The sequence below is a fragment of the Polyodon spathula genome, chromosome 40 (genome assembly GCF_017654505.1).
Source record: "Polyodon spathula isolate WHYD16114869_AA chromosome 40, ASM1765450v1, whole genome shotgun sequence".
Taxonomy (NCBI): Eukaryota; Metazoa; Chordata; class Actinopteri; order Acipenseriformes; family Polyodontidae; genus Polyodon; species Polyodon spathula.
In genome coordinates, this window is record NC_054573.1 from 458,876 (window position 1) to 485,232 (window position 26,357).

General features: G+C 41.8%; 1 protein-coding gene across 1 annotated transcript; it reads left to right on the top strand.

Annotated features, from left to right (window-relative positions):
* LOC121304907 (serine/threonine-protein kinase D2-like) lies at positions 1–26,357 on the top strand. Its single transcript, XM_041236329.1, has 18 exons — positions 1–668; positions 8,815–8,953; positions 11,903–12,034; positions 12,319–12,482; positions 13,738–13,933; positions 14,327–14,404; positions 15,374–15,536; positions 16,196–16,313; positions 16,884–16,961; positions 17,406–17,682; positions 17,995–18,047; positions 18,585–18,657; positions 19,042–19,148; positions 19,856–20,017; positions 20,382–20,480; positions 20,836–21,103; positions 21,932–22,017; positions 24,544–26,357. The coding sequence occupies exons 1-18, from the start codon at positions 366–368 to the stop codon at positions 24,754–24,756; spliced, it is 2,709 nt and encodes a 902-aa protein (XP_041092263.1). The 5' UTR covers positions 1–365; the 3' UTR covers positions 24,757–26,357.

Here is a 26,357-nt window from a genome sequence, read left to right on the forward strand (position 1 = left end):
CACACACACACACACAAAGAGAAATTAAAGGCTGCCTGCAAAGCAAGCTAAACCAGGCTCACTCTTCAGTTTCCTGCTTAACAATCAGGAGGCCATTTTGTTACTTTTATGTATATATATATATATTTTTTTTTCTGAAGTAGTATTAGAGTGCAACTAACTTTATTTCTGGACTTCTCTGAGACCAAGAACTGGTGCTTTATTTATTTATTTTGTTTTGTTTTGTTTTGAACAAACTAAAGACTTCATGTGTTTCATTTTTTTGTTTGTTTTTTAAAGCTGCTTTTCTCTTGGTATTCCTGCGTGAAGCCCAGGTTGGCCCCTGGCTCTCCCACACCCCCTGAACTCCTGCCCAGGGTTTAGGGATGAATGTGTCAGCCAGTCTCAGCCTCTCTGCAGCCTCTTCCTTACCTAGCCCTATCTACTTCTCGGCTGGACCCTCCCTGGCTGGCTCTGTGATGGAGCCACCTGGGGTGTGTGTTGGTCCCGGGTGTTTGGGTGCTGAATTTGGGGCAGGAGCAGGTGGGCTCATGTCCCCCTCTATCGCCACTCCTGCTGGGGTGTCTTTCATCATTCAAATCGGACTTACAAGGGAGTCTGTACTGCTGCCATTATCCGCTGACCTGGCTCATGTCAAGCAACTCGCCTGTTCTATCGTGGACCAGAAGGTAAGGTAATATTTGCATTTTGGTTGTTGTGTTTTGAGCTGTGATGTTTACAAACTGTTTAGTGTTTTGTTTCACTAGTTTTGGTAGCAGGAACCTTTTTAAATGTGTTTTATATATCCCCTTTGATCACTGTATGCATACTTCTTGTTTCCTGGCTGGCTTTTTTTTTTTTTAATTTGACAAGATAAACCCTATAGCATTCACACAAACTATTTTAAATGAAATTGTGACTGTAGGGGATACGTTATACAACAAAAAGGGTAATTATTTTGACAGCAGTATAATTAGTATAAACACTTTACAACACAAAAAAATGAAATCTCTTCCTACTTTCACCTGAAGAAGAGACCTGTGAGGTCTTGAAAGCTTGTGGTTAATTATTGTGTAGCTAGTCCAATAAAAGGCATTACATTTCCTTCTCTTTGTACAATGAAATTCCTGTAAAACATTTTTTGATGTTTTTTTTTTTTTTTAAGAGGAGATTAATTATTATATCCTCAGTTGTGTACCATTTTTTATTTATTTCATTTTAAAATAATAATTAGGCTTTTATTTGATTACACTGTTGAAGGCAATGGCAGTAATGTTTGTTAACTGGACTTGGCTATGTAGGTTTTAAACTTGTTTAAGTGTTTCTACTAAAACCACAATCCCATAAATGAGGAAGATTTCAGAAACTGTAATGCATTTGAGGGAATTATTGTACTCCAAATGCAACACTAGAAAGAAGTTCTTCAGATTCAGTTCATGCAAACGTGTGTCTTCCTGCATTTGATCTTTCAAAGCTTGGTCTCAATGTAACACATGCTTTAAAGTTACACTTTTTATGATGTAACTACACTGTGTAACATAATTTTTGTTCCTGGGTAGTAAGTGTTATTTCCTAATTGCTTATGCCTCAAAAGTATAGAAAATAGCTATTATTCCCCACAAACTTTGCTTTTGTGACCAGGACAGTGATATTTTGAAATATCACTATTTCCAATGGGAAAATGGGCAAATGTGTGTCTTTTCGTTCACATAAAGTCAGAAAAAAACAACATATGAATCCAAATTGACATGTATTTATACTAAAGTAATACAAAGATGACTACAAAAGATTTAGAAGTGAGTTGTTTTTCGAGATTTACAATTATACTGTATTCACATGTGCAGCTCAATATATGTCATTTGTGTCCATTAGTGGTCGCACTGCGTGAGAACCGTCTGAGGTGCCCACTGTATTAATTAGAAGTACATGTGAAATAGAGATTGGCAGTGCGCTTTCCTTCTGTGCTTTCTAGTGATTAACACAGAGCAATGCAATTCGATCCTTCTGCTTTAATAAGCCTGTTGTTTTTACATCGCTCAGTATAGTGCAGATACAGTGTGAATGGGTCTTTATTTCTCCCATCTAGCAATGGAAGAGTTGTTCTTTTCTATCCACCAGTAAGTGACATGCCTATACAGCTTGACATCACTCTTTCAGTATGGCAGTCTTGTAACTAGTTTCCACATAAAACACTGCACCTATTGAATAGAGCAACTGCAGAGTTATCTAGTGCTGAGCTTAAAGCAACAAACTGTAAACCTATTTTTTACTATTAATTTGACACAGTAAATACCAGAGAAAAGACACAGTGGAAGGTACAGTGGAGTCATATTTATTTATTAAAAATGAAGGGTTAACATGTAGAAAACAGAAAGTACTGATTAGAGAAGAAACCTCAAAATAGACAAAGGTAACCAGTGGAGTACTGCTCTTCCTAGTCTACATTAATGACTTAGATTCTGGTATAGTAAGCAAACTTGTCAGATGAAATTTGTATTAATAAGCGAGCAAGTAAAAGTTACCAGACGGCAAACGTGTTTGTTATAAGGAAACATGTGAACAAATGATTTGCAGCTTAATTAAAAGCTGTCAGTTTAATCTTGTGTGGTACTGATGCAGGTTAATGTTGCCAGCTTTACACAGCGGCTCAGACTGGTGTGTGCTGATGGGTTGCTGGTTTCCAGCTGGTCGTACTGGTTCAGTAGACTGGTGTAGGATCTGGATAAACTAGTCCAAGAAAAAATAAGTCGATTTTTAAAAATCTTCTGTAATGTTTTAGTCAACAGCGTGTTGTCTACAATTTTAAATGAATCTAGCTTCTGTAAACCCTGTCAGGGGTTTTATATGCATCTTAGATCTCTACTGTTCTTAATACTTTACTTCAAAACGCAATATGAAAATGCAGGGTATAGTAAAGCTTATATATATAAAAAAACAAAAACTAAGTCAGGCCAACTCAGTACTCTGAGTACACTGAAGCACTAGCCAAGCCATTTGTCTACTTGACTTGCACACAAGCTTATATGGGATCTGTCCCCCCTCAAAGCATGCTAGCAGATAACTAAGTGTGTGTGTGTGTTTGCATATCACACTGCAGTTGCCTCTATTTGCGCATTGATTTGGTTATGGTTTGAACTAACAGTAACGTTCCATCCAGTGGCTTATTCAAATCCATTGCACTCAAACGGTGCTCTGTTGCGTGCAAACAACAAGCATCACTGCTCTGGCACAAATTCTGTGTTTCACTATAGCCAAATAACACCTGCTGAGCATGTTATGTAAGTGTGTGTGTGTACAGCTATTGCCAAAAGTTTTGCATCGCCTCGAATTTTAGGACTGAGACATAATAATAATAATAATAATAATAATAATAATAATAATAATAATAATAATAATAATAATTAATAATAACTTTTTAGACATAATTTATTTAACATGTCATGAAAGAAACTACAAAATTATGTTGCAAAAAGTCTACGGGAAGCCATGATCATAGTACAGTAGTATTTCATGTTACGTTTTCAAATGTCACATTTTTCAATTTTGTCAGTTTTTCGTCAAGTATATGTAACATTAATCAGCAGGTTTCATTTGACGTTATGAAGCAAAATGAGCAAAACTCCATAAGTGTTTATGTGTTTAAAAAATGACTTGGAAAAAACAGACAAACACTTCAGAACACTGAAAACATTGAAAACATTTTTTTTTTTCCCCCCTTGAATTTATATGTCTTTAGTGTTTCAAATGAAGTGTTTAATAGTTAACCTTGCTGGAGTGTTATAAATGATGCACCAACAGGGATTTTTCAAAGAGAACTCTGAGTTTGAGAAAGAGCCGGGGCCCTCTCTCTGTAAAATAAACAGATGACCTCGTCTTGGGTGGATGCCAGTCTGAATGGAGGTCTCTGTGGGCCTTGCCGCAGTGCTTGAGCCAGGGGCTGCAGTCTGGGTTCCAGCCTCTCAAGAGAGGGGATGTGTGGAGTGGTTCTTGTGCATACTAAGCCAGTCACTGGGTCAAGGGAGAAATCACAATGCGTCCGTTCATACTGGAATTCCAGTACTCTAAAGCAAATGCTTAACGTTTTACTTCCAAGCACTTTTCCATTTCACATTCATTCTATAAATGTGGTTTAAAGTTTCTAATTATTTTAAATGCACCTCATTTAATGTTCAAATATAGGCTAAAAAGCTAAATGAGAGGCTTTCTTTATTCCAAACGGGGTTTCTGTTTGAGGAAACCCGACACGGTCTTTTCCAGGAAGCCTCCTTCAATCCTTTATTTTAAACAGTGAGCACCCAGTCTGGCAAAGGTATTGCTCTGAATTCATACACAAGTCTTTCAGTTTCACACTGTGGCTCTTGTTGTGTCCTATGGAAGGTTTTTAATGGATTTGAAAAGACTCTTGGGTATATAAACAAGGACAGTAGAATCTCTCAAGGCCGTTGAACTTGGGAATGGAGAAAGCTTTATTAATTACTGAGTTCAACTTTCTTTACTTTCAGGAAACCGCCCCCCCCCCCCCCCCCCCCCCCCGGGTATTTGAACAACTTTGAAAATAAATTTGAACTCGGTGTCCGGACCAAATTCCTATTTGTTCCACTTTAGGGGTGCTGGATTCTGTTTAATTTCATAAACATTTTAAACTTTTAAGATTAAACTTGTTTATACTTGCATAGAGAATGTTGGCTAGCCATGCAGTTTAAATAAATACAATAGAACTGGAACTCCTGGCAGGCCCAAGGCTTCGCACACATTTGGGGAAAAATGTCTTTCGCCTATTGGCTCTCAAAAATGTGGAACTCTGTTTTTACTTTATAGGTTGAAGAAAGAAGTTGACGTGCTCTCCTTTGCCGTATTTGAGAACTGCTTAGAGCCTCTTGCTGTTGTGTGTCCTGTAGTCCTTGTTAACATATAGATCACATGTTTAATCTGTGTTGTTCTTGTGTGTAGGCTGCTGACTAAGTTTGAAGCACACATGTATTTATTGTGTTGCTTGTATTGTAATTGTTTTATTGTCTAACAGGACCCCCCTTTGTAAATGAGGCTTCATCTCAATGGGTAAATCTTCTGTATAAATTAATATAAAAGTGCATAAGAAGGGAGGAACTATTTATATAGCATCAAACTCCTGGCTAAATAATATAATTGAAGTTCTGAAGCTCAGGACTGGGTGCAGGGCTAGTGGGAGTATGTGAGTTTCAAGCCATGGTCTGCAAGAACCGGCAGGTGGGTTTCCTGACCTCTATTCAAGCTTCAAACCGCACCTCAATCCTGACCTACTCGCCATTCAGTCCTGGGCAGAGCAGACTGACGATTTCAGTGCTGACAAATGAACCACTAAATTCGTCCCTCAAACCTCATTGTAGGTCCAGGGAAAGACTTACGAATTAGCCCACTGTACTGTGCTGTACTCACTCTACTGCCCCCCCCCTTCCCCCCTTAGGGTTGCCATCTGACCCTGGTTTCCCTGGATCAGCCCGGTTTTGAGGAAGGTGTCCCGGGATTTCAATATACCCTCCCGGGACACTAAAAGATCCCGCTTTTTAATGGGATCACAGATTATGCTTCCACGTCCATGTAGATTATACAGCAACACTGCAATGCCAGCGCTGTCCACTGAACCCAGGTTAGAACAATCAAGGTAATATTACTGAAGGGGGCGCACTGCAACAGTTGGTCGTCTGCACTATAATAGTAATATTATCAGTGTTACCCATTGGATGACTATAGGAATTCTGGAGAGCCTAAACTTTTATCAACTGCCTTCCGTTCAGGTTTTCTGTACCTAGGAGGTGGAGCCCTTGCCCCGGTTCACTGGTGTTATTTTGAAGATAGTAAATGTGAGGGACTGCCTGCATCACACTGACTGTGTATCTAAAAACAGGAAGAACTGTAACAGCTACTGTACTTCCTCGCTGTCAGGAGATCAGGTTTGCTGGCTGTGTTGTCTCAGGCTCCCTGCCCTTTTTTTATTTTAAAGAGACATCCTGCAAAAACAAAATATCAAAAAGTAAACACTTTTATTTTTTTATTATAGCACTAAAACCTTTGGAAAATCCTTTCAAAGGAACTGAGATCAAATGTCCACAACAAGCAGGGAGTAAGGAGAATGGAAGCTTAATAGAACAAATAGGCTTGCTGTGTTTATTACAATACCCGTTATAATTCAGTGGTTTATTTATTTATACGTCAAAATCCGGTAAACAAACACGTCGTTTGTGTTATTGTGTGCTACTTTAAACATCAGAATACTTTTCTATAAGACAGTGTGGTCCAGTCTTTAAAGAAACAGGTCTCTGTGTGACCCTGAGCGAGTCACTTCACCTCCTTGTCCTGCGTCTTTGGGGTGAGACGTTGTTGTAAGTGACTCTGCAGCTGATGCATAGTTCACACACCCTAGTCTCTTGTAAAGCGCTGTGTGATGGGGCTCCGCTATGAAAGGCTCTATGTAAAAAATAAAGACTATTATTATTACAACGTTTATTTTTCTTTCTTTCTTTTTTTGCAGTGGTGGGTTGGTAATGAGAATGATAATGACCAAAGTGATACAATCTTCATCTTGTCAAAATATAATAAAACTAGGCAGCCTGTCTTTAGCTTTTGATTCAATGGTAAATAACTGTCTTGTTCGAGATTTTAAGATGTTCTCCTGAATTAACGCAGCGGTCCAGTGTCTGTTCGAACAAGACAAACTAACAAATATTGTCTGTTGTCTATTAAGGGAGTCTTCAGATCTCTGCTCAAAGGTATTTCGGTTTTGCCATAGAACACCTTGACTTGTCAAGTTTAAAGTACAGAAAACCACAAAAGACTCTCATCAGATTATGACTTTCAATCCAGGGCATGCTGTCTACATGACACTGTGCTCCACAATCTTTATTTTTCAAGCCAAAAACACCTTTATGGACGATTCAAAGTATTTTACCAAGACTATTTCTGAGAAATAAAATAACCCAAGCAGGCAAACATGCTGGCTAATACAATAGATTTTCTTTTCTTTTTTTTTTTAATTATTTTTTGTAGTTTTAGTTTAATGAAGTGATACTTGGTATCAAGCCAGTCAAACCATGGAACAGTGACATGCTTGAGAGTTGCTTCTAGTAAATTGTCTGGGAGAGTCACTTCCCTCGGAATGAGCCAATATCAGCAACACCCTCTTCCTTTAAAAAGCCGGGACGGTTTTGTCAAAGAATTACTTTCAAGAACAAAGTCAAGAATAGTTCTCTTCAGGCTGTGGCCTATCTGTTGAACGCGGTTTGTTTATTTGGAGATGTAACACACCACATCAGGCAACAGGGAGGCCAGGCCTGACTTCACTCCTAGGTAACCACGGTAACCCAGGGAGCTCTCTAGAAACTTTCCTTAATGGAAAATTAGGGAATGGAAAATTCCCAAATAAAACAGAAACCCTACTTGCCTGTTTTAATGTTCTATTATGTGACTTGTGTAAAATGACCTATTGTTTTGGCTTTGTTATTTGCCCTGCTTACTAACTCTTCCAGCAAGGGCTGATTGTGGGGAAGGGTATCATGTTGTGGGATTGAGTGCACAGCGCAATGCTACTGTACTTCTCCAACCTCCAACAATACACCTCCAAGTTCATTATCCTGGTTGTGTGTGAGAGGAAGTTTTAGTTTTGGTTTCCACACCTGGCCGAGGGCTGACGTCAGCCGGTCTGATTTTGGCATAGGTTCCCTTATTTTCGCAGAGAAACTGGGAACACCCAATCTGACTGTGTGTTACCTTGTTGTTTGCGTATTTCATTTCTGTTTTTTTTATTTCTTTTTTTAACCTAAACTAGGTGTTCTGCTTTTTACCTGAAAATATATTTCTGTTTTGTCACATTCAAAACTGCTCATTTTCTCTAGCTGTTATACAACAAATGCTCCGAAATATTTAAATGCTTACCTGCAAAACATTAAATGCTAAGTTGTAGAATACTTTTATTTAAAAAAAAAAAAGAAAATAAAAAGTATTTCTGTTTTTGTGTTAGGCTTCTGTGTTTTATACATCCACTAGCAAATTATCAATAAATGACTTAACAAAGAGACAGAATTAATTAGAGAAATAGTCAGGCAATTTGGTACAAAGAATTCAGTTGCAGATGGTTCACGCAGTTATTCTTTGCGCATGTGACAGAACTGGGGACAGAGAATGGGAGCGCGCACCAGCCCCTATTATAACAGTTCTATGAAAAGGATAGACTCTCTAACTTGGGAGATACGCAGGACTGTCAGTGACGAGTTGGAATGGATTAAAATGGAATGGGAAATTGATTTGAAAAAGGTATTAAAAAGACAACGAGGTTAATGGTTACACTGTGTGCTTGCAGGCATACTTGAAGGCTTGACATGATTCAGAAAACTCATCAGGCCACAGTGGCGCTTCTAAGTTTTAAAAAGTCACCAGGATATGATGACTGAAACTGAAAATGAAACCATGAATTTAAAAGCAACACACATACATTAGCTAAGACAACTGTAACATTTCCATAGAGGTATAGTTACACAAATGAACTTGTCTACTGTCACATTTTTATTGTTTCTATGTATAAGCGTGGGTGTGCAATTGTTTACATTTTTTAGTCATAAAATCTCTAAGTGCTGCAATCGACTCGTTTTTGCAGATACATTACTGGTAGTTGCATCAAAGGTGCAACAGCCTTCATTGGAAATATTTCATGCTTGCCAGTCGCTTTCAAATTCCCATCTTCTATAAACCCTTTTAAAATGAATGTTCTTCAGAGCGGCCGCTATAGACAGTCTGACTCGTTATAAAACAGGTAACGGAGGCTGTCAAGCCCATGAGTATAATAATGTGTTTTCTTTTCCGCAGTTTCCTGAATGCGGCTTCTATGGGATTTACGATAAGATCCTGCTGTTCAAACATGACCCCGGAACAAATAACATTCTCCAGCTGGTCAAAACTGTGTCGGACATCCACGAAGGAGACCTCGTTGAGGTGGTGCTGTCTGGTACGTCTGCTTCCCATCTATTCCCTAAGCACGTCTAACCCTGAATGAGCTTCACCACAGCTGCGACTCTGGGTTGGCAAGGGTTCTGGACGATAGTCGATGCATTTGAACACTCAAAACAACTGAAAACAGTACAGTTCTCCTGTGTCAGACTGAACTGGGCCACGTTGCTGTAAAGCTTTTTGCAAAACCTGGGGGAGGGACATGCATGCTTTGTCTGCTAAGGACTGACATCCTCCGTCCCCAGTAACATGCTTTGACCCCTTAGACACTGCTGGTTTGAAATGAGGTAAAGCAGTACCAGACTTCCTGGTGGACAAGGCAAGCAAAATGAGTACTTTCTTTAACCTAGCGCAGTAGCGGATGTCTTGTCTGGAAGTGCAGGTTTGCGCAGTAGCGGATGTCTTGTCTGGAAGTGCAGGTTTGCGCAGTAGCGGATGTCTTGTCTGGAAGTGCAGGTTTGCGCAGTAGCGGATGTCTTGTCTGGAAGTGCAGGTTTGCGCAGTAGCGGATGTCTTGTCTGGAAGTGCAGGTTTGCGCAGTAGCGGATGTCTTGTCTGGAAGTGCAGGTTTGCGCAGTAGCGGATGTCTTGTCTGGAAGTGCAGGTTTGCGCAGTAGCGGATGTCTTGTCTGCGGAAGTGTCAGTGTTTGCGCAGTAGCGGATGTCTTGTCTGGAAGTGCAGGTCTTGTCTTGCAGGTTTGCGCAGTAGCGGATGTCTTGTCTGGAAGTGCAGGTTTGCGCAGTAGCGGATGTCTTGTCTGGAAGTGCAGGTTTGCGCAGTAGCGGATGTCTTGTCTGGAAGTGCAGGTTTGCGCAGTAGCGGATGTCTTGTCTGGAAGTGCAGGTTTGCGCAGTAGCGGATGTCTTGTCTGGCAAGTAGCGGATGTCTTGTCTGGAAGTGCAGGTTTTGCGCAGTAGCGGATGTCTTGTCTGGAAGTGCAGGTTTGCGCAGTAGCGGATGTCTTGTCTGGAAGTGCAGGTTTGCGCAGTTGTCTTGCTGGAAGTAGGTTTGCGCAGTGTCTTGTCTGGAAGTGCAGGTTTGCGCAGTAGCGGATGTCTTGTCTGGAAGTGAGGTTTGCGCAGTAGCGGATGTCTTGTCTGGAAGTGCAGGTTTGCAGTAGCGGATGTCTTGTCTGGAAGTGCAGGTTTGCGCAGTAGCGGATGTCTTGTCTGGAAGTGCAGGTTTGCGCAGTAGCGGATGTCTTGTCTTGTCTGGAAGTGCAGGTTTGCGCAGTAGCGGATGTCTTGTCTGGAAGTGCAGGTTTGCGCAGTAGCGGATGTCTTGTCTGGAAGTGCAGGTTTGCGCAGTGCGGATGTCTTGTCTGGAAGTGCAGGTTTGCGCAGTAGCGGATGTCTTGTCTGGAAGTGCAGGTTTGCGCAGTAGCGGATGTCTTGTCTGGAAGTGCAGGTTTGCGCAGTAGCGGATGTCTTGTCTGGAAGTGCAGGTTTGCGCAGTAGCGGTCTTGTCTGGAAGTGCAGGTTTGCGCAGTAGCGGATGTCTTGTCTGGAAGTGCAGGTTTGCGCAGTAGCGGATGTCTTGTCTGGAAGTGCAGGTTTGCGCAGTAGCGGATGTCTTGTCTGGAAGTGCAGGTTTGCGCAGTAGCGGATGTCTTGTCTGGAAGTGCAGGTTTGCGCAGTAGCGGATGTCTTGTCTGGAAGTGCAGGTTTGCGCAGTAGCGGATGTCTTGTCTGGAAGTGCAGGTTTGCGCAGTAGCGGATGTCTTGTCTGGAAGTGCAGGTTTGCGCAGTAGCGGATGTCTTGTCTGGAAGTGCAGGTTTGCGCAGTAGCGGATGTCTTGTCTGGAAGTGCAGGTTTGCGCAGTAGCGGATGTCTTGTCTGGAAGTGCAGGTTTGCGCAGTAGCGGATGTCTTGTCTGGAAGTGCAGGTTTGCGCAGTAGCGGATGTCTTGTCTGGAAGTGCAGGTTTGCGCAGTAGCGGATGTCTTGTCTGGAAGTGCAGGTTTGCGCAGTAGCGGAGTCTTGTCTGGAAGTGCAGGTTTGCGCAGTAGCGGATGTCTTGTCTGGAAGTGCAGGTTTGCGCAGTAGCGGATTTCTTGTCTGGAAGTGCAGGTTTGCGCAGTAGCGGATGTCTTGTCTGGAAGTGCAGGTTTGCAGGGTCTTTCTTTCAAATCTGCATAACATCTGACAGTATTTTACGATTTACTTTGCTTTAAATCACAGCCTCGCCTGCAAATCTTTAAATTAAATCTGGACCAGAAAGATTACAGCATTTTTGTTTCCGTTTTCTGCCAGTGCAGCAGTTGGTGCTGTGCTTTCCTCAACATTATAAAAGAGGAAGGGTTATATTGTTGTTTATGAAATCTGGGGGGAGTCCCCTTCTATATTGGACCATGAGAGAACCCAGGGGACTCTGATAAAGACCCCCACCCCCCCCCCCCCCCCCCCCCCATTCACCTCCCACGACTATCACCAGCCATCTGCACAAGGGGCTTTACAAAAAATGTTTTTTTTTTTTTTGTCAACTTCCGTGAGAAGGGTCTAGTCTGCTTGTAACTGAAGACTTTAAGACTTTTAAAAAAAACACCTTTTTATTGTTTTGTCTTTTGTTTAAAACCTATTTATTTATTTATTTATTTATAGACAGTTTACCTTTCAAATAAAATGTATTTCTTGGACTATTCGGGCACCTGCTTTTTTTAAATTTTATTTTATTATTTGTTTTCTGTTGTATTTGAAGGCTTTGTGCAAGAAGATTTTTCCATTAAGTACATTGTAACTATGCGTAATAACACTGTAATTATGATTAAGGAGTACACATGCATATACACAGCAATTAGAGACACTTGATATAAAGTGTTACCGCTAACTGCAAGGTTTAGGGTATATTTGCGTTGTTTGGATTGGATTTGTGCTGTGGCTGAGTTGCGTATGAATCTGAGCGCTGCAGTGTTGAGAATGCAGTCTGTTTGACGTCTTTCCCTTGCAGCTGCTGCCACGTTTGAGGACTTCCAGATTCGCCCGCACGCGCTCAATGTGCACTCGTACCGCGCGCCGGCGTTCTGCGATCACTGCGGGGAGATGCTATTCGGACTGGTGCGGCAGGGGCTCAAGTGTGACGGTGAGTACCCTTGTGTCCACTAGAGGGCAGTGCTGTAGCGCCAATGCCAGGTGGCTGTAATGCAGGGTTGCCCAATCCTGCTCGATTTTTAAACTGCAATATAATTCCATGTTCAATGTTTAATCTCTTCTAGTTTACCTTCTATGCCCATTGATTTCATTGAATGGCAAAGGTTCATAATATAGGTGTTCTTTAGCACAGGCACGTGGTATAGGCCATGTTTACGGTTTCTGTGCACATTCAACTGAATGAACCCTTCACTGGCTCTCTGTCTCCCCCTGCAGGCTGTGGGCTGAACTACCACAAGCGCTGTGCTTTCAGCATTCCCAACAACTGTAGTGGAGCACGCAAGAGACGTCTGTCCAGCACGTCCCTGACCAGCACTCCATCCCTGCGTCTGTCCACTACTGAGTCCATCACTCCCATTATCGCTATAGAGGACACCATGGTGAGAGTCAAAAGCTATGCTTAATATTCCCTCTGCTGGGTCTCCAGTAAAAGCACGGCCGCGTGGTATGCAGGGTGAGTCATAGTCAGGGGAGCGCAGGTTCCTGGTTATGGGAAATAGAAGGTCTTTGCCGGAGACTCTGAAAGGACCTGTCGCCGTGGCTCTGGCGCTCCCGTGGGTTAGGGACTGTTTCTCCTCCTCGCGCTACAGTGGACGCTGCTGGCCAGGTCCCCTGTGTGCTCAGGCGGACAAATGCAGGGCTGGCCTTTGTCCTCCAGAAGCCGGTATTTCGCCGACACCCGCTCTCGAGTTTCTGGGTGTAGAAGAGGCTCGGTCGTGGGATCAGAGGATGACCACTGAGCCTTCCCCTGAGCTATATATGTAATATATATTTTTTTGTTCACAGGTGGATGCATGTACTTTCATCCTTACACAGATGCATTATGGTGGTTTTTTTATGCTTCTGCTATATTGGTGTAATATACGGACTTGAGCTTTTATTATAGACAATACAGTATTGGCAGTAGCTCTCAAGTCTTTGTCTCCCTACTGTGTGCAGATAGATATTGTGCCTACTGTTTCTATACCCCAAAGGTTACAATATCACCGTGTGTCTCCGGTCTACAAGCCAGATGGCAACCAGCTATAAAGCAATAGAGGAAATTGACAAAGATTTCAATATTACAAAACTCTGATGGCAAATATCATAAAAATAAGGAGACGGGAGGATAAAATAGGATTAAAATATTATTAAAATGTAGCTTTATGTCCTTCAACTTTTTCAGAGCAAGTTGGGTTGTGTGCTGATGAAGTTAATCGTCTTTGTTTTTCCAGCTGTTAGTGTTGCAATACCCCCACCTAATGGCAGAAGCAGGTATTGCAGACTGTGCAAGCTGTTTTAAACACTGGCACAACCAGCAACCCCAAGGTCAACCGTCGTAAGGATCACGCCGAAAATGCAGTAGTGTGCAAATGAATTAAAACACCTCAAGATTTGTCATTGATTTCCTTTATATGCTTACATGCATGAGCGGGAGAATTTCAATTATGAGTCAGTAATCGGTGATATAGAAACAATAGGCACTCGTGTGTGAAAATGTTAGACCACGTTGTGATTTAATCAGGCATCTTAAACAACACTGCTGTAGGTATTTCATTAATAACAAGAATGACTGCTGACAAATTCCTTTTAAGGATGATAAAGTAACCGAGATTTAACTGAACTTCTCTCTCCTCCTGCCCCTCCCGGCCCCAGCCTCGGACCCCCAGTGAGGTGAGCAATCAGGCCCGCCGGTTCTACTCCGGACGTCCCATCCAGCTGGATAAAATGCTCCTGTCCAAAGTGAAGGTCCCGCACACCTTTGTCACACACTCTTACACGCGCCCCACTGTCTGTCAGTTCTGCAAGAAGCTTCTCAAGGGCCTGTTCAGACAAGGCTTGCAGTGCAAGGGTAAGAGCACACAAGCAGCACCGCTGAGGGTCTCAGTCTGAACAGATGGCTGCTCTGTCATTTCCTGTGTTTAGTTTATAAGGCGTACGCTGGAAATGCTGCAACTGACCTTACATCTCTGTAAGAGACACTTAACTACCTACGTACTAAGATGAGCCTGCTTTGAAAATCCCTAAACTAAGATCTGATATGTGCTTTTGTTTTAAAATTTGACCAGGGTTGCAAATCCGGTAAAAACTTCCTTCAGTTTGCTTCACTTGAAACCGGTATGTTTGTGTGAAACCCTCACATCATTGGTACATTGCTGTGTATGTGATTGCCACTCTGTTAGATGCTGGTAGTGGATGGGTATGTCAGTGCATGGCTTTGTTTCATTTTCTTCTTTCCTTCCAGACTGCAAGTTCAACTGTCACAAGCGCTGTGCTTTGAAGGTTCCAAATGACTGCTTGGGGGAGCCTTTAATAAACGGGGGTATGTTGAGTCACTGGGTTGTTTACCCTCCACACTTACTATAGGCTGCTTCTGTTTAAGGGGACTAGCTAGGACAGGTTCAACTTTTAACTGAACCCAAACATTTTTCAAATGACAAAAGCTACTTTCATTGTGTAACTAGATTATGTTTCATGTACAAAATATGTACTGCATTTGAAAAATGATGGATTTATTTAAAATAATAATATTATAGAGGGATTAAGAGTTAATAGTTTAGAATTTGATATGTTAGCCAAGTGTTAAAAGTTGAGAATTTTACCGACCATGATTTGTATATGCAGGCTAAATATTAAAAGTGTGTTCAGGCCAATTTTAATTCATGTTCAGTATTTCTCACAGTCTTTTACATGCACAGATGCTGCCAGCATACAGTCGCATACACAAATACATGTTGCCATTATAACAGGGTGGCTTCTTAAGATTGCTTCTCCAATTGGTTAATAACATTCCCGCTGTGTCGGAGGTTGAACGATTTTAAACTTGTTTAATCCTGAAGCATAAAAGTTACTTTGTGACTTTGACTAAGAAGTCAAGTTTCCCACCTTCCTTTTGAGTTTGGCTGTGTGGTAACACTTTACATTGTGTCTCAAACAATTGGGTAGTTACTTAGTAAATGCATGTGTACTTACACATAATTACAATGTTATTATGCACAGTTACAATGTAGTTCATCTGTAAAGGACTAAACTCAATTTAGCCCTCTTCTGATACAGTTCTGTACTTGCACCTGTCCGGCATGTGCACATCAAGTACATTGAAACCATGAAGAATAACATTGTAATTCTGTGCACCCATGTATCACTAATACGTAAATATACAGGGGCTGCAGATAATTGCATAAATGAAGATGATTTGATTGTAGTGCTTGGCAAAGCTGTGCATCTATTCAGGGTTTGTGGGCTGTGGCTTGCCCTCTGTTTAGGGTTTGATCGTCTCCTCTCTCCTCAGATCTGCTGAGCCCCAGTGTGGATGCTGAGATGCCGATGGAGTTTTCCAGCGAGTACAGTGACGGAGACAAGGCCTCTTTCATGGACGACTCGGATGATTCCGGAATCATCCCGGGATCTCACTTCCCAGAGGACAATCCCAACGGAGCCGGTGGAGTGGAGAGGTGTGGGAGTGGGATAGTGGGGAGCTCTTTACCACACAGACAGATGGGAATTTAAACACAGATTAGGGTTCTTTTTATTGATCATCCACAGGGCTCTGGTGTTTGCAGTTCTAGCTGGCCTGTTATATATTAACTAATAGTTAACAGATAAAAAAAAACAATATGTGTTAACATGTGTGGTTAACAGGTGGACCTTAAAATAAAGTGTGACCAAAATTCCTATAATCACATTCTGACAATTCATGTCATGCAGATCGCTGCGTGAATCACAGCTCTTATTAAGGGCCTGATTGTCAACTTTGCATAAAGAGCAAGAACTTTTGATTCTGCAGGCCTGTATAAAGATCTGGGAAATGTACCAGCAGAAACCTGTCTAGGAAATAGAACTCCACACAAGATGGGGCATTTCAACAGATTTTGTTACAACTTTCAATACTAAGCAGCTACAGAAAAAAAAACCCTAACTACCATTAACGAAGGACTATTTGTTAAGGGTGTTGGATTATTTTAATTCAGGAGTTCTGTGAAGGTTTTCTCTTTTTTTTTTTTTTTTTTTTTCTTCCCCTGCTGGTGAGCAGATGAACAGCAGTGAGTCTAGTGCTTGTATTTGAAAGCCGAGGGTTAGCTGTGTCTCTCTGTGTATCTCTGTGTCTCCTCAGTCCCATTGGTTACATTCCTCTGATGAGGGTGGTGCAGTCGATACGGCAGACCACACGCAAGTCCAGCGCCACCATCAAAGAAGGCTGGATGGTGCATTACAACAGCAAGGACACACTGGTAAAAACCTCTGCCAAAAACAAGCTCGATGTATAACAGATTCCCCATTCCTCGGCCCAGAGACTCACCAGGGCGTCTCCCACGCGATGAAGTCGTGGAGAACATGTTTGACGCTGAAATGAAGAGCTGCTGTTGAACCCAGGCCAGCTACTTAACACAGACCTATAAAATAAATAATAATACCAAAATATATATTTGAGAGATCGCAATAAGAACCACTCAGAATCATTGCAAGATTAAGTGAAAAGATAGACAGTAAAAAAAAAAAAAAAAGAAAACATCAATTTAATTTTAGTTTTTAGTGGTGTTTTAATTTTTTTTACTGTTTATATACCTTTTAAATACATTCTGTACAATTCAGTACGAATTTCTTTTGTTCTTTCATTTCTCTCTTTTCCTTGCTCTGACTTTTTTTCTTTTTTTTCTTCCAGCTACTTTCCTGTCACTCCCCTCATTTCTTTCCTTCCTTCCTTCCTTCCTTCCTTCCTTCCTTCCTTCCTGGCTAGTTTGGCTCTTGCTCAACCCCCCCTGATCCCTCCTGACCTCTGACCTCTGTCCCCACCACACCAGCGGAAGCATCACTACTGGAGGCTCGACTGCAAATGCCTCATCCTGTTTCAGAATGACACGACCAGCAAGTATTACAAGGTACGAACTTCCCTTACTCCCCGACTGGTGAACTAATGAAATAATTCCATTCATTTTAGCTGGTGGAACTCTTGACATCCTAATGCAGTGAAAATACAGTACATCTCATCCTTAACCAGTATAGAAACATTCCAGAATTGGAATGTATTGCTGAGAATTAGGAAATAAACCAATTTCAGTGTGGATTAATGTGTGTACTTGTGAGTGACTTGTCAGGTACAAAAAACCCGGACATCTGAACAGAAGGGCGGTCATTAGAAGTTTAAACACTTGCTATTACTATTATAGTATTGACAACCAATTCATATCGTGTGTCTGGTTGCAGTAACATTGTATCCGGATTGATCTAACTTGTGCTCAGTTTACTGTACTGGCATTGTGGTGTTGCTGTATAATGTACATGTATGTTCAAATGTTTTCAGTAACAGGTGTTGTTCCCCACAGGAAATCCCACTATCAGAGATTCTGTCTGTTGAGGCTGCGCAGAATTTCAGTCTGGTCCCCGCAGGAACCAGTCCCCACTGCTTCGAGATCGTCACCGGCAGCATGCGCTACTTCGTCGGGGAAGAGCACGTCATCAGCCCGGGCTCCCCCAATAGCATCGTGCCTAACAGCGGAGTGGGCAGGGAGGTAGCCAAAGTCTGGGAGAATGTCATTCGCGAGGCCCTCATGCCAGTCATCTTCCAGGATGCACCCACTCCACAAGGACACGCCCCTCACAGTGAGTATCCAGCAGGTGTATTGATAAGCCCCACTCCTACATACATTATTCATGTTCGGCCCCACCCCTCTATGGTAGTTAGGTGGAATTCATATCAGCAATAAAGAATATATTGTCACACAATAGATTTGCAGTAAATGCAAAGATTGCCACTTCAGTATTAAATGTAACACTTTTAATTTAAGGATATCCCTTTTAAATTGAATGGTAGCATGAAATATACTGTCGCATTTTTTTTCAGTCTATGTGTTTGCATGTCTCTCTGTCTGCACTCTCTTTGTGTACATTAACGGCACGGTTTTCATTTTGCAGGACAAGCCTCAGTCAGTATATCTGTGTCCAACAGCCAGATTCAGGAGAACGTGGTGAGTGAAGGAAGGGTGGCCAGGTCTGAATGCAGCCGAGTTATCGTACTTCATTTAAAATAAAAAATATGTTGTTAATAACTTTGAGACCTGTGAGGTATGTGAATATTATTACCTGTATGAATCATTTAAGAGAGTTGGGATTGTTTTAAAGTTCAGCTGATTCGCATTTCTTATTTCAAAATAAAAATGCACAACTTTTGATTCCTGTACATACTTTATATACTAGAGTACAGTACTGTATTGCAACCCTGTAGTACACTACAACACTGGGTCTACAGCAGGTACCATAGAATTTCATGGATTCCGCAAACATACTATAGAACACAGTACAGTAGATTCTGTAGAATCATTTTTTTTTTGTATGTGAATTTGTTTATGAATCATATTGTGCATCTCAGTGCGCCCTTTTGTAATAGCCCTGGTTTAGAGCTTTTCCATGGGAAGGATGCGAGTTCAAACCTCGAGAGCCCATGTTTAATTGGGTGCACAGCAGCGGCTGTAAATCGGTGATGATTCTGCTGTTGCCTCCTGTAGGATATTGGAACGGTCTACCAGATATTTGCTGATGATGTGCTGGGCTCAGGCCAGTTTGGAGTGGTGTACGGAGGTAAGCCAGTTAATGTTCCTACTGCTTTACAAGGCACTGATAGGCTACTCCATGTATTTATAACTCTTCCGTTCCAAACTTGCTTTTACTCGTTTATATTCTCAGGCTATGTTTGAAGTAGTGACTTTGGTTAACGTTATCTCATTTAGGATTTTAAAACCTTCAGCTAAATTGCCTCTTTCTCTCATGCCATTAAGTCCTGGGATCAGCCTAGTTGTACCTTCTCAAGTGCGGTAATGTATTTTTTTTTGTAGTGGGTTGATCAAAACTGTTATTCTAAGGGTATGGATCAAGCGTTACCCAGCTTTAGAATACATTTCTACACTTTGTACAGTATTCAAGACTTTTGAAAATGAACCGTTTTTTTTTTTATATTTTCTGAAGGGAAACATCGGAAAACTGGGAGGGACGTGGCGGTGAAGGTTATCGACAAACTGAGATTCCCGACCAAACAGGAGAGCCAGCTTAGGAACGAAGTGGCCATCTTACAGGTAACGAGACAGGAAGAGGGCTGGAAAGAGAGAAGCAGGAGGTGGGGGTCTCCAGCCTCTTACACACAGTGTTGTGGCAATAATGTAAACAAAATAGTTCTTGCAGGTTGTGGACTTCCATTCGTTATAAATGAAAAACATGTTCTAGTAAACTTGTATTTTCCTTTGAAAAGGGTATCACGCTTGGTTAATGAAATCTCTATCAGCAAGCCATGCTTTGAGTCACTGCCGCATTTGCTTGGTCAATTCTCTTGCCGTGTGAAATTGTTCCCACCCCTTCAGTGGCTTCTTTCCAGTCATGAACCAAACACCCGCCTCCCCTACTGACTGACATGAGTTACAGCCAATAATATGCCTTAACCTAGAAGACACTGCTGGGGTGAAATAATCCAGGAAGTAAAGCAGTAACAGATTTCCTGGAAGGCAAGGCAAGCAAACTGAGAACTTTCTTTGATGTAATGTAGTACCAGATGTCTGTTTCTTAAAATGCAAATGCATGTTTTCTATGTGTGTTTCTTTCGAAACTACACATTTTGAGACATACGTAGCCAATGGAAGTGCTCAGTGTAAGGTCAGCGTTTGTTGGCTACAATTACTCTTACAGTCTTGTGGAGACTCTGCAGTGATTCTCCAGTCTCCGGTGTGTGTGTTTGGCTGGAGTCACTACTGTGTCCATCACAGTTCCCCCTTCTCTCCCTCCCGCACAGAGCCTGCGTCACTCTGGCATTGTGAACCTGGAGTGCATGTTCGAGACTCCGGAGAAGGTCTTCGTTGTCATGGAGAGGCTACATGGCGACATGCTGGAGATGATCTTGTCCAGTGAGAGAGGACGTCTTCCTGAGAGACTCACCAAGTTCCTCATTACACAGGTACGTAGCAGTGACTTAGTAAATACATTAAGTACATTGTAACTATGCATAGTAACATTGTAATTATGTGCAAGCACACATGCATTTACTAAGTAACTACAATGTAAATACAGTGTAATTAGAAACACTTAATGTAAAGTGTTACTGTCTATTTTAAAGACAATGCTATACAGTGGACATATATTTTCGAAAATATATTGAATATGACAATGTGCACATATAAACACTAAGACTTTGCTGCAGAGCTGGTTTTGTGAAAAAAAAAAAAAACAACCACATTTAAGCCAAATTGCTTTTTTTTTTTTTTTTTTTAGGCTTGTTGGGGGTAACTTTTCTTCTCACTGTTGTTTTCTCCTCCGGACAGATTCTAGCAGCGCTGAGAAACCTCCACTTCAAGAACATTGTGCACTGCGACCTCAAGCCAGAAAATGTCCTGCTGGCCTCGGCTGACCCCTTTCCTCAGGTATAACGAAACTCAACCCTGAATAGCCACAAAAAATACCTTCATTAAATAAAAGCATGAAAGCAATAAAGAATTAATACCAACATCATAAAAAAAGGCATTTGGGTAAAACGTACACACAGACAAATCATATAACATTGAGAGTTTATTGGAATGTAGCAAAATGCAATCCAAAACATCAGTGAGGTTTGAGTGTACAGTATGAAGTTTTTTTAGTACAGATTGTTGCAAAATCGAGTCTACCAGGCTGGTGGACACAATCCATGCCTAAGAGTCCCTATTTTTTTTAATGCTGACCCTAGAACATGAGTGTGCTTGTTGTTTAAGCCATCTGTCCCCCCCCCCCCGTGCTCAGGTGAAGCTGTGTGATTTCGGCTTCGCCCGGATCATCGGTGAGAAGTCGTTTCGGCGCTCTGTGGTGGGCACACCTGCGTACCTCGCCCCAGAGGTCCTCCTGAACCAGGGGTACAACCGCTCCCTGGACATGTGGTCTGTGGGGGTGATCATGTATGTGAGCTTGAGCGGCACCTTCCCTTTCAATGAGGACGAGGACATCAATGACCAGATCCACAACGCAGCCTTCATGTATCCTCCCAACCCATGGAAAACCATCTCCCCTGAAGGTACTGCACTGTCAACCAGCTGCTTCACAAGTGCCCAGCGCCAGCTGCGCGCTGGCTGTTTGACGCATTGAAAAAACCTGAATTCCGAATGACATTTCAATTGACCGCGTAAAGAATTCGCAGAGCAGTTTTGCTTGTCCGCTTGAGGTTTGCATGTTATCAGGCTTCTTGTACTTTTGTTGGTTCCTGCGGGCATCACAGTTGTCGTTTGGGTAAAATGCTCTGCATGTGGTTGCTGTGGATCCTAGAATGCCAGGACAGCTAACTGTAGCCTGACTGGGAATTGTCAGAAACATGTGACCAATAAGCCTGGGTTTTCAATAGCTAGCTAGCTATTGAAAACCCAGACTTACTGGTCACATAGCTAGCTAGCTAGCTAGATAGATAGATAGATAGATAGATAGATAGATAGATAGATAGATAATTAAATAAAAAGTAGGTCTGAATCCACTCGCTTGCACAAGAGGCTGATAAAAGGAAGATTTACAGAAATTAGCTGTAGAGTCTAGAAGAGTCCAGTACTGGTGGGAGGGACCTCAGTGAATGCAGCAGAGAGGAGAAACTTCCTGGACTATGATATTATTAAGTGGGACTAAACAGCTGAGAGAGGTGGAAAGTAAAGAGAGACAAAAGATTGAAAGTACTCATGCCTTCAAGGTAACCTTGTATTTTAAATACATTTTACTCGCATGGCGTCTAAATTGGAGAGTTGATCACTCAAAACTTTATCAGGAGAGCTGCTTTTACCTGTTCAGTATTCTGCTATTTATTGATTTCTATTCTCTCATTTGTTGTTGTTTCTGATTTGCTTTGTGTTTCCTCCCACAGCTATCGACCTGATCAACAACCTGCTTCAGGTGAAGATGAGAAAGCGCTACAGCGTAGACAAGTCCCTCAGTCACACCTGGCTGCAGGTAAGAACACACACCTCTGGTGCTAACCTGGTTGTCCTGATTACCAGTCACTGCATTAGCCTTAACCTTATTTTCCTGCTGGTTTTAGGGTAAACAGTTCAACTTTTGTACAGCGCAGGTTTCCAAGTTCTTGTCTGCTTTTTTGGAAACAGAGCTGCCCATTTTCTTCCAGTCATCTCTCTGTATAACAGATGGTATTGTCATTGTGTAAAGCAAGGGAGAGATATGTAGCAAAGTTTATAGATTCACTAAAAGTGTTAATACTTGGTGACAAATCTGGTTGCAGTTACTATAAATCAATGGCAAGCCTACTCTCGAGTTGTATATAGACTTGCACTAACTGCTGCTACCATCAGGAGGTGACATTGAGCTTCTAGCAGGTAGAAATGCGAGTTAACTGACAGCTGTAACTGAACTGCATCAAGCACATCGTTTTTTTTTTTTCTAGCCACTGGGGCAACACTTTATATTGTGTCTGTAATTCCGTTGTATTTACACAGTAGTTAGTCAGTAAATGCATGTGTCCTTACACATAATTACAATGTTATTATCAGGGGTTCAGATAACTTCTATAACTCGCTTGAGTACCTGCAGAAATGGTTTGGTACCCAACAAAAATTGGGGGGCATCATCCAAGTCGCTGTCTAGCTCCGCCTTCGACAGTTCAAACAATTGGGAAGTCAAGGATCAGGGTGCAAATTTGGAGCTAGGAGCTAGATTCCAGCGCCAGGCACATGACCCACACACACTCATCCACATACACAGGAGAGAAGGTTTGTGTCGTTGTGAGAGGGCCAAACTAAGCAACTACATCCCTCTTCTCTGAATGGACAGCTAAACCAAGATCCCTGTTCTCATTGGCTGTTTCAAGAAAATGATTGTTATGAACCTGATGATTCCACCCATCGCTTTGAAGCAGCCAGTGATAGCGCTATATATATAGGTAGGTAGGTCCTGGTATATAACTTTAACCTCAGTTACCCGGAGATCAATGACAGATCCCAGAGACCATGAAACTCATTACAAAATCTGGAGATTAGGCAGGTTTGGGTCACATCCAGATAATATGCACCATCACTGCCTGGATGAAAAACGCTTTCCTGTTAAAAATGTACTGATGGTCTTAAAAACAATCTGGAAGTTCCCATGTGTTTTTTATTGGTGTGAACCCCTAATTATTATGCATAGCTATACACTGTACTTTATGTGTTAGTCTTTTTGCCTATAAATGTAAGTACACAGTTGTATCAGGAAAAGTGTTAGGGTTGTATCATGGAAAAAGATTTACACTTTAAGTACATTGTAACTGTGTAAGTACACATGTGTTTACTAAGTAAGTACTATGTAAATCTATGTTGTTGCAACTGGTTTAAAATGTAGACACAGCACTATATGTTCTGTCTTAGTGGTACCAAGTTGGATAAAGAGCGTGTGACATTGGTTTAAATGAGTGCTGATCTTTTTAAATGCTTTGAATTAAACACCTGGCTTTATATCCAAAGTGCTGGGGCTAGACACCGCTTCCTCGTCGCATTTAAATCCTGTGACATTTTCAACAACTGAATAATCAAAATGATCTTTAAAAAAAGGGTCCTGAACTAAACAGTCCCTAAAAACATTCCTTAAAACAGGAGAGGCCCGAAGCCTCTTAAAAGGTTTTTTTTTACTTTGCGTATGGCAGTAATTGTTATTCTAACTACATGTGTATAAGTCTAGATCTGCGATGCCATGCATGCATGCTATGAGCACAGTTTAAAGACATGTATTGGTGTGTTTAGAGGTTCATATCAAAACTACATATTCTGTACAGTTCTCAGGCCTTAACCACAAACCGGTCCTCTGCTCCACCTCGTGACACTTGTGCGTATGTTTGTCTATATACACACACAAAGGTGTGAGAGAGAGAAAAAAAGAACAGTTAATTTGAATTTGAAGTGTCATTTCACAAAACCACCATGCAATTGGGTGTCCTTTTCATTTCCTTCGTCATATAAATAAATACCTAGCTAAGTTTGTCACCTGCATGCAAAGCCCTACACAGATTGCACATGTTTACACACAGAGAAATTCATGTCGTGGAAAAGAGGGTCACTGTCACCACTTTATGCAGGTGAATGTTAAATGTGGGGTCCCTGAGTGGCTCACCTGGTTAAATGCATGGCCAGGTAATGTAGAGTCCTCCAGTCAAGGGAGTTCAGGTTCACGTCTTGGCTGTCGGAAGTCACTGGTCTCCGCTGGGGGTGCCAGACGGAGCGATGCGTTGTCTCTGGCACTCCAGTGTGTCCACTCAGGGTCTGTTTCTCTTCATTGCACTACAGAGGATCCAGGAGCCTGTAGAGTTCATGCAGACACCTGCAAGGCTGGTCTCTATCATCCAGGGGTGATACCTGCTCTCGAGTTCCTGGGTGTAAAGACAATTGACCAGTGGGATAGGAAGATAGCCAGTGACCTTCAGTGCCCTGAGTATGACATATACTCCAATACAGAGTAATATGAATGTTTCCTGTGTTTGTCTTTCTCTGCTAGGACTACCAGACATGGCTAGACCTACGGGAACTGGAGAGCAAGATGGGTGGGCGCTACATCACCCATGAGAGCGACGACAACCGCTGGCAACAGTTTGCCCAGGACCACACTCTCCCCTACCCAGCGCACCTCATCGTAGCTCAGCCAGCTTCCAGCGAGGACTCAGACGACAGCGACCTGCACGGCCTTACAGAGAGAGTCAGCATTCTCTGAATGCCACGCTTCCACAGGGCACCTGAATGGAGCTCCTGCAAATGGAAAAACAGTCGCCCTTTCCCTGCTCTTCTGTAGACCTCGTGCCTCAGGCAGGAGAGACACACAGGCACTCCGAAAACTGTTTCGGGCTGTATCTGGGACTGCAGTTGTTGCACAAGCTATTTTGATAGATATGCAGTCGAACTCCTTTAGTCTGGGAATCAGCTGTGCTGGCAAGAGATTGCAGTTGATTTGTATTGTGGCAGTGTACAGTAAAAGAGTGTTGCACCCAGCCTGCTGCACAGCAAGTCTAAAGTTCACTATTAACACATGCTTCCACAGGCTGGTATGCAATTCAAATTGGAAGCCTTAAAAAGTGATGATCCCAGAAAATACTGCCGCCTTTATTTCATGTCTTAAAACTCCATTCACTACAGTAAAAGCATTCTCAAGCATTGCCTGGAAAATGACAGTCCGCATCCTATTAAACCCGCAATACAACCTACCTGGCAACAGACTTTTAACAGTAGTCTGGCAATCGGAGCTGGATCAAATTTATACTAGTGCAATAGAAACCTGTTATTTATGATATTGTATTGGGTTGCTAAGGCTCTAGCTGTCGTATCATTGTAATTGCATTCTGTCCTATAAAGGATTTTAGTTTTTTCTCAGCAAATACCATTGGCTTTCAAGTTTAGGCTCAGACCTGTTTACCCCTTCCTCCACACTGCATGCAGAATGGCTGGGGTTGGGTGCTTTGTTGCCTGTCTTTACCCCACTCAGCAGACCCCTTGCTTAGCTATATCTTGAGATCCATTGAATTTAGTAGTATTTCCTTTTTATTAAGGGACAGCAATCCACAGCGTTTAGTGCCAATCTGTCTCACCAGTTACCATTTATATATGCAGTATATATATTTAAACATAGCGCAGATATTAAAATGAAGTCATGAAGCACCCTAACCAGTACCTGAAAGCAGCACGACAACATGATGTCCATATCCAGTTTAATCTCTTACTTTGTACATGGTCTGTTTGTCTTAAATTTGATTATTATTTATAGATTTTAATTTGAAAACCCAAATATAGTCAAAAAGTACCCATTCTGTCTATAAAACACATTTTAAGTATAATTGCAAATCCAAACATGATTCATTCACTACCAATGCAGTATGACTGAAAGATTTGCTCTATATTTTACCACCACATACACGGTTCTGTTACAGCTAAGCCTGGCACCACATTCAACCACACCAAGCTTAAACTTAAAGGGATAACATTGTGTTTAATATTTTATAATGTATCTGATTAATATTGTGAGTATTCTCTATCATTCTCTAATGTTGTTTTCATTATTCACCAGGCTTACTGGCTCTTTAAGCTTCTGAAAAGACTCCTCAACGATTTTTTGTTTTCTAAAGTGAGGTTGGGAAGCATTTTAGTGTTGCACAGGAAGGTCCCAGTGCTTCACTGTGCAACACTAATATACTTCCCCACTCCCTTCAGAAAATCACTCTTAGTATGTTTTTGCTGGAGTAGTTGGTAAACCTTACAAATAATGGTCAATGAAGAAAGGATCGAACAGAACGCACACAATAAAAGTAGATTTTATTCTCTCTA

Coding starts and splice junctions, on each gene's coding strand:
- LOC121304907 (XM_041236329.1), top strand. CDS start 366: ATGAATGTGTCAGCCAGTCTCAGCCTCTCTGCAGCCTCTTCCTTACCT. Junction 20,481..20,835: donor CGGCTGACCCCTTTCCTCAG/GTATAACGAAAC, acceptor CCCCGTGCTCAG/GTGAAGCTGTGTGATTTCGG. Junction 21,104..21,931: donor GAAAACCATCTCCCCTGAAG/GTACTGCACTGT, acceptor TTCCTCCCACAG/CTATCGACCTGATCAACAAC.